This window comes from Vigna angularis, chromosome 9 (assembly GCF_016808095.1).
Source record: "Vigna angularis cultivar LongXiaoDou No.4 chromosome 9, ASM1680809v1, whole genome shotgun sequence".
Lineage (NCBI taxonomy): Eukaryota > Viridiplantae > Streptophyta > Magnoliopsida > Fabales > Fabaceae > Vigna > Vigna angularis.
Window position 1 is genome coordinate 28,220,943 of NC_068978.1, and position 12,458 is coordinate 28,233,400.

Genomic DNA, 12,458 nt, shown 5'->3' on the forward strand with positions numbered 1-12,458 from the left:
AACAAAGTTAGAGGAAAGATGAGGTTCAACTAGCAGACAAATTACACAATCAAATTATCATGGACAACAACCTCAATAATAAGATAAAGTGTCAAAAGTTGGGAATGCACTGACACAATTAATCTAAGTATTTATATCAAATTAAAAGAACAAAAAAGCAACTATTAGAAACCTAAAAGTGTAGATTGGACAAATAACACAACAACTTGCAAGTTTAGCATGAATCAAAGCTCATGGCTAACAACATGATTAATCTAAAGGAGCAATGCAAAGGCATCACAACCAGGAAATGAACTGTAATAGGTAAGGCTCTAATACCATATTAGAAGTGGACTTTAAGCCTAACTCAACCCCTCAAAATCAGGTTATAAGGTGAGGTATTAACCTTATTTCTAGTCGATGTGAGACTTCCAACACACCCCCTTCATGCTGAGGTATAGACATCTTGTGCATGATAGTAGAAATTAGGTGGTCCGATAACAACCCGATAGCGTGTGGAATAAAAGAATAGAATGCCCACTTAGAACTCGCCATGATAGACTCTAACCTAGCTCTTATACCATATTAGAAGAGGACTTTAAGCCTAACTCAACCCTACAAAACCGGCTTGTAGGGTGAGGTTTGCACCCACTTATAAACTATGAATTGGCCTTATCTATAGTTGATGTGGGACTTCCAACACACCCCCTTCACGTCAAGGTATAGACATCTTGTGTGTACTATCGGACCACCCCATTAATTTCTACTCTCACGCACGAGATGTTTATACCTCGACGTGAAGGGGGGGTGTTGGAAGTTCCACATCGACTAGAGATAAAGCCAAATTATAACATATAAGTGAGGTGCAAACCTCACCTTACAAGCCAATTTTATGGGGATGAGTTAGGCTTAAAAACTCACTTTCTAATATGATATTAGAGTCATGGTTAAAAGCTAGCGATTATTGGGTGTTTATTGGGCATATTGTTCCACCCGCTATCGAGCAGGTATCGTGGGTGCAAACCTCACCCTACAACCCGGTTTTTTGGGGTTGAGTTAGACTTAAACCCATTTTCTAATATGGTATCAAAGTCATGGTTAAAGTCTATCCTAGCGAGTATTATGTGGACATTTTTGTTTCCACAAGTGAGGTGCAAACCTCACCTTACAAGCCGGTTTTGTGGTGATGAGTTAGGCTTAAAACCCACTTTCTAATAACCAAGAAAGGCATTACAAATATTATGAACTTTCGTTTTCATTTTTTATTGGCTATAAATTGGTTGAACTTGTTCGTATTGTTAAACTTGTTTGTTGTTCATACACCATATATATCCAAACCTAGAGTAAAATTAAGAGTATATTCAAACGAACTTTAAATGACCTGAAAATTTATTTAAAATATCAAAAAGTCATGAGAATCCAAAATAAAATTAAATCAAAATTTAAGATCTAAGTATATAAAATAATTTTGTAAAGTTTGAAAAAAAAAACAAAATAAGTTGACGAAAAATAGATTTTTTTTTTAATTCGTTTATTTAGAAATTCAATTAAACTCAATTGATATAGCTCTCCTAGTCTGTCTATTCTATTTAGATATACGTTTTTTTTACACAACACAAAAGTTATATTGCTTTTGTCATAACGAAATAATCTTCCGGAATGTAATTGTTTAATAATGCATTTTCAAAAACAGCTTTGAAAGTAGTTTTTCTGTACGCTTTTAAGATTTTCATGTGTTTGGTTATAAATTTGTTCTTATTCGTAAGTGAAGAGGGAGCAAAGTTTTTTAGGAGTATAAAAACAATTAGGTGAGCTTATATTTAAATTTAAATAGTAAAAAAATTGTAGCATCCAAAAAGAAAATAAACATTCCTCCAAATATACAATTTTATATCGGAAACAAATATATTATTTCTTGTATGTAATATTTTAAACTTTAATTTTCTAAATCCCTAGAAATCTTATTGAGAATATATATATTTTATTGTCTATATATCTTTGTACTATTTATTGCTTTTGGATTACTGTATTTTTTTTAATATTTTGTTTTCATCCTTGTAAGTCTTAAATGTTTCCCTCGAATCGCTTCACTTGAAGTGTTGATTCATTGGAATGAAACACAGACTACATATTTTATGTATGATATTTAATTTAACTAGTATCAAACTTAACTTTAAAACTAAATAAATAAATAAATAAAACTAGTCTAAATTATATAATGGCTGATATATATATATATATATATATATATATATATATATATATATTATTTCTTAATGAAATTGAATTAGTTAATTTTTTAAGTATCTCAATTATTTGAATTATTATAAACAAACATTCTATTTTTAAATTTATTTTTTAGTATAATAAGTTATGTTAAAGTTGTCATATTTAAGAATGATTTTATTTTTAAAAACTAAATTAATGTGATAACCTAATGTAAGTTTTTAATAATTTCCTTTTATATAAATTATTTAAGTTCAGTACCAATTTAGTTCAATTCAAATATTTCTAATATCCTTAACAGCATTAAAATTAGATTGGGGAATGCAAATTGGTTGTTATTTATAGATAAAATCTAAGGTTTTAAATTGAATCGCTAATTTTGGCTTCTTATATTTTCTTATCTTTCTCATTAACAAAACTAAACTCAACCACTAATAAAAGGATAAAAATAATTAGATACAAACATTAATTAGATAAAAAACATTCCTTCTCATTAACAAAAGCAAGCTTAACCATAATTAGATAAAAACATTGATGTGCTTTTCACATTATATAGAAAAGCTAACTAGACTGAGATGGTTTGGATCAATGTAAAAAGAATGAAAATAGAATAAAAGTAACAAGATTATCGATGAATGTATATGATCTATATATTGAAATTGTTAAAAGAAGTTAAAACCAGAAAACTAAAACGAGTCTTATCTTATGACATACTATTATATCAAAGCAAAAAGAGGAAGGTTTAAGAAGTTTAGTCTGATGAGAGGGTTCCCATCCAAGGGGGTGGCAGCATACCCGTTTGCTCATGCACTGTATTAAGCAAAGGTGGCAGCATTTTGTACACACCAGCTACATCCTTCATTCCAACACCACTATCACTTCCTTCTCCACCATTATTCCAAATACTAATCTTTGGGTGAAGTCCTCGAATTGCTTCTGCATTAGTCCTTGCAATATCTTGAAACATGCCACTATTTATCATCAAGTAGTCCCTTAGATTAGTGTAGTTGCCTCCCAATGCACCAAGAAGTGTGCTTAAGTATGCCCCTTGGGCTTGCCCCATTAACATAAGTCCCTCTGCCTCCTTTTTCTTTGCAAATAGCTCAGCCTCTGCTGCTTTTTGTTCTCTGAAATATTTTGCCTCTGCCATTGCTTTCTCTGCCTGTGCCTCTTTCTCCTTCTCAAACAATGTTGCTTCTGCCACTTTTTGTTGCCTGTACAACTCCCAGTTTGCCTCTTGTACCTAATTCTCAAACAAAAGAAACATTTACAAAATATTCACAACTCAACTTTAAACCTAACTCAATCTCACAAGACCAACTTCTAAAATAAAATTTACATCCATTTATATATTATAAATTCACTTATTGTCTAATTGATGTAAAATTTTTAAGAAACTCCTTCATATCGAGTTATAAACATTATTTCGAGCATGAATTTAGACATTAAAAAATGTATTTTAAATCTAACTCAATTTATAAAACTGATTTAAAGTGAAAATTCTTATATCAAAGTGAAAATTCTTATATGAAAGTATTCATGTAAGGTATGCTAAACTTATTTTTAAATTAAAAGTGGGGTTTGTAGCCTCATGAATGATGAAATGGAAATAAGCTAACCTTGGTTTCGTACTCAACATTTGCTTTGCTGAGGAACTCGGCTTTAAGCTTTTCTGTCCTTGTGAGAGCGTTCATCCTCTCTACCTCTCTCTGCAACTCAGCTTCCCTCATTGCCACTGCTTTTGTGGCCTCCACTTTCGCTACCTGCGCCGTCTTTTCCCACATAGCTTTTTTCTGCGCAAGGTCAGAATTAGCCTGTGCCACCTCCGCCTCTCTCTCATTTTCAAACACCTTCACCTCCGTCTTCACCTTTATCTCCTCCTTCACACCCTCTCCATTCCTCTGGGTCGATACTATCTTTGTCTCAGCATTGATCCTCGCAGCGTTCTGCTGCGTCTCCCCCTCTCTCATCTTGGCTCCAACCTCTCCCTTCATCTTTGCCTCTGCCACGTCAACCTTGGCTTGGTTGGCAGCCTCCATCTGAATCTTCTGACCCAAATAAGAGAAGTACTCATGGCCAGGCACGTCCACCAATTGCTTCACGTTGGCGTTGTAGATGAAAAGCCCGAACTGGTTAAGCTCCAGCTGAACCTTATCAAACACTTCCTGTTTAAAGGATTTGGTGCCTCTGAAAACATCCTCCATGGTCATGGATGCCGCAAGGACACGTGTCTCTCCCTCGATGATACCCTGGACTAGCTCGTTGACGTGGTTAGAGAGCTTGTCGTGGGAAGAGAGAAGTCTGGCGTATTTGAGAAGGCTGTCTGTGTCGTCGACTCTGGGACCAATGGTGAAGACAGCAGGGAGAATAAAAGGGAGCTTCTCCGAACTCATGGCTTGAACCTCAAAAGTATAGTTCACTGGAGAGAGCTCGAAGACGGTGCATGACTGGCCCGGGAAAACCCATGCTTTTTTTGCAAGCTTTATGTCTTTGATTCCAATCCCAGTGATCACAAGATATTCTGATGCCTTTGCTACTCTGTACATGTTTATTCTTCTGTGATACTGATGCCTTTGCTACTCTGACACGTATGTTTCAAACTTTCCTATAATAAATGCCATGCAATTAAGTTGAATCAAAATCATACTTGATTTGGTTCCTAGAGTGCATCAAATCATGTATGCATAAAGCAAAAACTTAAAAATGTATGCCATTTCATGTATAAAATTCCACCAATAACGTGAAGCCATAACCATCTTTCTTTTCATTTGTTGGACTCATTGTACATTCTCATTCAAGCATTGCATTCACACATTTATTTATTTATTTAAATCGGCCCCTATATGGAATTTATGTTGCACTCATTCGAACTCAAAAGTGAAAACACATCTATATATTTAAAGTGAAGACAAACACACTAGAGACTCTCCAAGTAACCAATGTAGCAGCTAGAAATAAACAAAACAAAATAAACTCTCATACGCAAAAACTGAAAAACCACACACTAACACATAAGAAGAAAATAAAGGAACCCCTTCATATATGCATTTCAAAACGAAACTCATCAAAAGCGATTTTTTCTCTCCTATAAGTAGTACTGATACATAAATTACACAGTATTTCTTTCCTAACAAATCAAGCTTTGTAAACCCCAATTCACGACGTCTCAAACAAACCGATTTAGTGTATAAATAAATATAAATCATTAACAATTTGTAAATAATACTTCAAAACTTTCAAATATCCTTGATCAAACTCGAAACAACGGTTTCAATCAAAATAAAGTATTAAACCGTTCAACAATTATATAAAAATCATGTGTTAAAAATAACTCCTATGAAAGGAAATCTCCAAACTCTCATTTTCTTCGTTGCTTAAGTGTTCACGGGATTATTTGCAATAACATTGGCTTTTGTATAACCACACGAGTCATACGATCGTTTGCAAGTAGAAAATATACATCAAATTATGTCAAGTCTTCATTATAATTGTATCACTACCAACAATCACCAATACATTATAAAAGACTACAATAACCCGTACCTATACCATATCCACCACTATAAATCTATGTCAACTTCTACACTTTGTCATATATTCCGGTTTACCAAAACAAGACAATTCGAATAGTCATTCGCCACAACTTTGAATCTGTCTTCCCTACTCCCAAATGCCTCTTCTACCACCTTCATGAAAGGAGAGACTTGTCTCTTTACCACATCTCAAAATAAAAAAGATCTACTTTTCTATACTCTCCCGAAAGAAAAAGTGCCAACCGAGATCAAAATACTTAACCATAATAATCACATCCATGACCAAAACTATAAAAGTCAACCTAACATATCAAAGTTAAACTTAATGCCTTCCACACCCCTACCTTTACCAATATACACATGACACTTCATGTACTCATCTTAGTGGGTCCCACATGGATCCACCACTAACCTTTCATTCACTTTATTCAAGTCTACCATTGCATGTGAATTTTTACTACATAGTTCTCACGAACACATGCCACAACCCAAACATAAATTTTCTAATTCCCGCGACCCAAAGTTTCCGAACGTCATCCTTCTATAACCCAACGTTCATTCAATCATCACATATAAGCACACCCAATCAGGCACCTTCAGGTAAGTCTTCACTCAGTACCTAAGCTATAAGAAACCTTCCATGTGTCCCTACTGTGCTAGCTACTATATGGAATTGTAAACCTACTTATTACAATTTAAAACATCATATGAATATAAGCAGTAACATAGATGAATATAGTTAGTCCTCTTACCTTTTAACCAGGTCTCTTCTTCTCCACTGATGCACACTACCAGTAGTCTTAAACGCGAAAAATAATCCTCCCCTCAACTCTTCTCCCGTGTTTATATCTCTCCAATAATCCCAACCCTAACTCTCTCTTCTATATATTCTCTTGTTTTCTAAACCGTCTTCCTAAATCTTCTTAAAAAATATCTCAGTCTGTTATATTTTTTTCTTTTATTATACCAAAAGATAAATATACAGTGTTTATATTTTATTAGAAAAGATATAAACAATATTCTTTAACTGCCCATTCCGTTTTCTGTTAAAAAAAACTTAAGAAATAAATCTCACCTTTCACCACGCACCAATAAAAGAGCAAACAGTCACCATGCAAAGATTTGATCCACCTATGGTTCGAATCACTAAATATACCCACTCCTACAACCAATCACTATGCTATCTTCATTTCATTGATAAACAAACTCAAAACCTTTATACCAATGCCTTATGGTCAACAAAACAATATTCAAATATATAAAAAAATAATTTATAAATTAATTTATTCTTCCAACAATGTTAACACTGAACCAATCTAACTTATTTCTATTATTTTTTTCTATATCCCATTTTATTATTTTCCCATGTCTTTCAAACTTCATATATTTAACATTTTATAATAATATGATAAATACGTAATTACTATTATATTTTTCACCAAATTTTTGTATCTCTAAATTTATCACTATTTTATCCAAAACAAAAATTATTCTATCAAATATATATTAAAACAAGTTATCACGAAAAAAATTGAAGTAAAATTCAATTTTTAAATATTTTTAATGATTTATAGAAAATAGAATCATGCCATGCTAGTATGATTTCAAAAAAGTCATCTAATGACAAATACAACTCATCTCCAAAGTATAATTTTAACTCAATTTTTTTAGTCCCACATGGAAGAACAAAACTTGATTTTAACTCAACTTAATTAAATAGAAAATATTTCTATTCATTATGTCTCTATATTTGTATTTCATTAATATATTATTTTGTTAAAAGCTAATAATTTTAATTATATAAATAAAAAATTTCATATTTGTATATTTTATTATAAAAATATAAATAAAATAAAATTGTTTTTAAATATTTATTTATATAAAAACAAAATAAACTAATAAAAAACTATATAATTAAAATAATTATAAAATAATTACAACAAAGATATAATTGAAATTAAATAGAACTGGAAGTAAAATAATCAAGCACGATTTTTTTGACACTTATCTTTCTAAATTCAAGTCATAAATAATATGTAATAAATATTAAATAATATATAATTTTTTTAAAACTATTTTTAAAAATTAATTATAAATGAATTAAATATCATTTTATATTTTATAAATAAATAAAATATATATTCATTACATCACTAAAAATTATTTAATAATATATTTTTGGAAAATAAATTTAAATATTTTTCTTTTTGTTATATATAAATAATTATGATATTTGTATATTGTAAATAATTAAATTTAAATTTCACTTTCAAATTTCATAAAATTTATCTATCCAAGGTAGCATTGAAAAAATTAGATTAGTTCGATAATAGAAATTAAAAATACTACAATAGAAATAGGAAATAGATATCAATATCATTTTATATCAGTTGTTGATTCTATTAATTAAATAGGAAATCTTTTATATGTAGTATTTATCTATATCTATATTTCATTCATATATTATTTTATTAAAAGCTAATAATTTTAATTATATAATAAAATTTCATATTTGTATAATTATTATAGAAAATATATAACAAAATTGAAATAAAATTATTGAAACATAATATTTTAATTATACTATTAAACTAAATAGTAAAGCAAAAAGTAGCATTTTTGCTATAGTGTCCACGTTTCCGTAGACAAGTTCATCCAAAAAAGTAATAAATCCTGTAAATAATTTTTTATATTGGAAAGAAATATATTATTTCTTGTAAGGAGATATTTTAAACCTTAATTTTCATGATCCTAATTGTCTGAGACTGCGAACCGAAAATAAATGGGTTTAAGAAAATATTTTTGAAGTTATCACCATAATTTATTTTGAAAAAACTATGGAAAACTATAAAATAAGACATGATCTATGAAACCTAGATTTTAGGTTTAGTAATCGGTTAGAAGGTATTAATATCCTAATGCGTCTGCTTTACCTTTAATTAAATGTATAATTTTTCAAAATATCTAATTTTCCCTAATAATAATATAAAGAAACTAACAAATTTTTTGTTTTATGAACCCGACAATGATTGACCTTACTCTTACTTATATCCACTTATGATGCACAATAAGGGATCACCTACTTCTTTATCTAAGAGAGGTTTGTGAATTTGTTTGAAAATTATTTTGGATTGTTTGAGATTTTTGAAAAGTAAACTCGACAAGGATTTGGTTTAATAATATTGACATTTTTTTTGGTTTAACAAAATTGACATTTTTTTTGGTTTTACAAATTTTGTATTTTTTTTATTTCAAGAATATGGTGGGAAAAAAGGAAAGTAACCGGCCATAGGCCGACAAGTACTTATACTACAAAATTTATGATTTTAAAAAATATGTTATATGTGTGTAGTAAAATAATATTTTTAGAAAAACCATCAAAGTTCAATAAAAAGAGAAAAAGAAGGGTGCAAAGATGACATACTTTTCAGCTTTTGGTAGTCTACAAGTTCTTCCTTGGTAGTCTTTGTTGACAGAATCTCTAGCGTGAAAACTTATTTTTCTCTCACTCTTTCTATTTATTATTTCTATTTTTTCGTCTTCCTTTTCTATGACACGATGTGCATATTATTTGTAATGTTTTCGTCTTCCTTTTCTATGACACGATGTGCATATTATTTGTAATGTTATGATAATCTTGTCTTAATTATGAATTAATTGGAACAAAATAGAAAAAAAATGGTCTTGATTGGAAGAAAAATAAATCAAATAATATTCAAAACATTGATTATAATTATTGTGAGCAAATTTTGTCTATTTTTAAAATCATATTTTTCGCAGCTAAATATACTAATATATTATTTTAATTGTTGCTTATAATTATTCGCATAATATTAATTTAATTATTGTCATATTAAACATTCCTTCCAAAACTATTTTCTATGATGAATCATGTATTAAAGTTACTTTTTTTTAAGAAAATTTATTTTATTATTTTCTTCTCTTTTTTATCTACTATTAACTATTATTTTTTTATTTTTTACTTTTATTTATTTATTTATTTAGACGAGGTGTTGACACTTACGATTCTTACAAGGTTTATATATATTTTGTTGTTTATATTATGATTGTATTATTTATAGTTTTTGGTTACTAATTTTTTGTATATTATGTTTTGATTCTTGCAAGTCTTGAATGTTTTATCTTGTATTTCTCGGGTCACTCACGTTCTATCGTTGATTCATTAGAATCAAACACAGATTGAAGAACTTTTATGTATGATATTTAAGAGGACTAATATAATGACGTTAAATAGTATCCAACTTAAAAAATAAAAAAAAACTCTTCAAAATTATATCAAGGTTGAAATATTAAATTGAAGATAGACAACTAATTTTTTAATTAAGTTGAATTAGCTTTTTTTTAAGTGTCTCGATAATTGGAATTATTATTAACAAACATTCTATTTTAAAATTTAGTTTTTTAATATAATAAATTATGTTAAAATTGTCATATTTAAGATTTTATCTTCAAAAGCTAAATTAATATGATAATTTAATGTAATTTTTAATAATTTATCTTTTTATACAAATTAATTGATATTAGTATAGTTTAATTCAATTCAAATATTTTTTATATCTTTAATAATATTAAATTTAAATATTCTGAAATAGGTCCTAGATAGTTAACCTATATCTATATTAGAAATAGATAAATAAGTATTGTAACATCCCAAATTCTCACACTTGAAAATTTGTAAATTACGCATTGTAGCATTACATTTTTTTTTTTGCTCGAATTTCAACTATAAAACTATAACTTGAGTTCTTCTATCCCTCCCTTCCTTGACACTGAGTGAGACGACATTCCTTCATCTGCTCCCGTATAACGAATTATATGATCATCGCACATACCCAAACACAAAAACACAAACAAGTAGGGTGAGCTAACATGCAACTAATCATTTATAAAACATGCATGCAAACCTCACATAATAATTATGTCAGACATACTCATACCATCATACAACAATCACATCATACATACTCATCCATTACTTTGATACACATGGTAAAATGACATCACAAGACTTGTTACTTTATACCCCGACTCGTCCGGACTAGAATGATTACCGAGCTATGGCGGGTCTTGCACTCGTGGTGACTTTATGGAACTTGGGCACTACCGCACGACACTACCGCCTTGTGAAACTTGGGCATTACCGCCCGGTGAAACTTGGGCACTACTGCCCGGCCACAGTCATGAGGTTAATCCGTTATCACTCACCTTGGATCATATGGAAGCACCTAAGACTAAGACCTCCTGCTACTCCTCACCACATGGTTCAATCCTCTCTACATGAGAAGAAAGACCATTGGAGTTTCAGGATGACCCCCAAAACTGAGCTACCATGTAATCATTCTATACACCCCCAAAACACCACCATGTCTCCTCTCCTTGAGGATCATGGAATTACGTATATGAAACATACTGTCACTTTGAAACTTAACCCAAGACATGAATAACCAGATACCATCATATTATCACAGTGAATCCAACATATCTCATACATTCACATACTTCACACATAAATCACATCATACTATGCATTTCAAAAATTCCACTCTTCAAAATACAACTACACATACAATTTAAGAATATAATTATTCAAGATTTTTACTCAATTCAAATAAATTTACTATTTCGTAAAAACATTACTCTTTACTCATATCATTAATTAAATATTTGAACCCATCAAACTAATTAAAAACATGTTTAGATCATGTGGTAAAAGTTTTAGTCCAATCCAACGATTAATAAGTTAGAACTCATAATTTATGTATAAATGGTTAAAAAACGGAAATTTGCAATATTTACAACACTGAGAAGATGAGAAATTAATATCTCTAAATCTGTAACTCCGGTTTTAAATCTCAAAGGTCCAAGTACTTATCTATGTGTTAGGAACTACATATTAAAATTTCATATTGATCCAACGGTTAACTAGATAGATATTGAGGTTTTACCGAGGTAACTCAGGTGCAGAATTTTAAGTGATTTTCGGTTATACTCAAAATGAGGAACTAATTTCTCTAAGCACAGACAACTAATTACAAATCTGAAAAGTCAAGATGACTTAATATGTCTTATGAACTACATACTAAAGTTTGAGCTCAATCTAACGGTTAAATTAGTCATAATCTATATTTTACCGAGAGGACTCAGTAACAGAACTACAGGGGTAATTAATTTACGCAATCATGCAGAATTTATTTCTCTAAGTACAGACTTCTAATTATAAATCCAAACGGTCAAAGTGAATAAATATGTCTTAGGATTAATATATTAAAATTTTAGCTAAATCCAACGGTCCAAATAATTATAAGAAAAGTTTTACTACAGTAACTCGAAAATAGGAAAATTATAATCATGAAGACTAAATTTATACAAGTGAATAGATAACTACCATTACCAAAATTTTAACATGTTCATAACTCATATTCACTACCATAACATGGATAAAAATCATATATAAGAAAGGTTAGCTCCCCTACCTCAATTCCAGATTTAATCTCGTGCTTAGAAATCGTTCCCCGAAAACTTTCAGAATTTTCCCTTTTGCAACTAGAATTTCCTCCAACTCTCTTCTCTCAAAATTTTTCTAAATTTTTGGTGCAAGTTTTAGCCTTCCCCATCCTTGCTATTTATAGTCCAAAATTTTACTATTCATCATTTTTTTAATATTATTTATTATTTTAATTTCACCACTTTTATACAAGT

At 29.8% G+C, this 12,458-nt stretch overlaps 1 protein-coding gene across 1 annotated transcript; it reads right to left on the reverse strand.

Moving 5' to 3' along the window:
* Positions 1-2,912: 2,912 nt before the first annotated feature.
* LOC108347341 (flotillin-like protein 1) lies at positions 2,913-4,751 on the reverse strand. Its single transcript, XM_017586508.2, has 2 exons — positions 3,825-4,751; positions 2,913-3,448 (listed from the first exon to the last, which is right to left on the reverse strand). Exons 1-2 carry the CDS (start codon positions 4,749-4,751, stop codon positions 2,957-2,959), a joined length of 1,419 nt encoding a protein of 472 aa, XP_017441997.1. The 3' UTR covers positions 2,913-2,956.
* Positions 4,752-12,458: the final 7,707 nt, after the last annotated feature.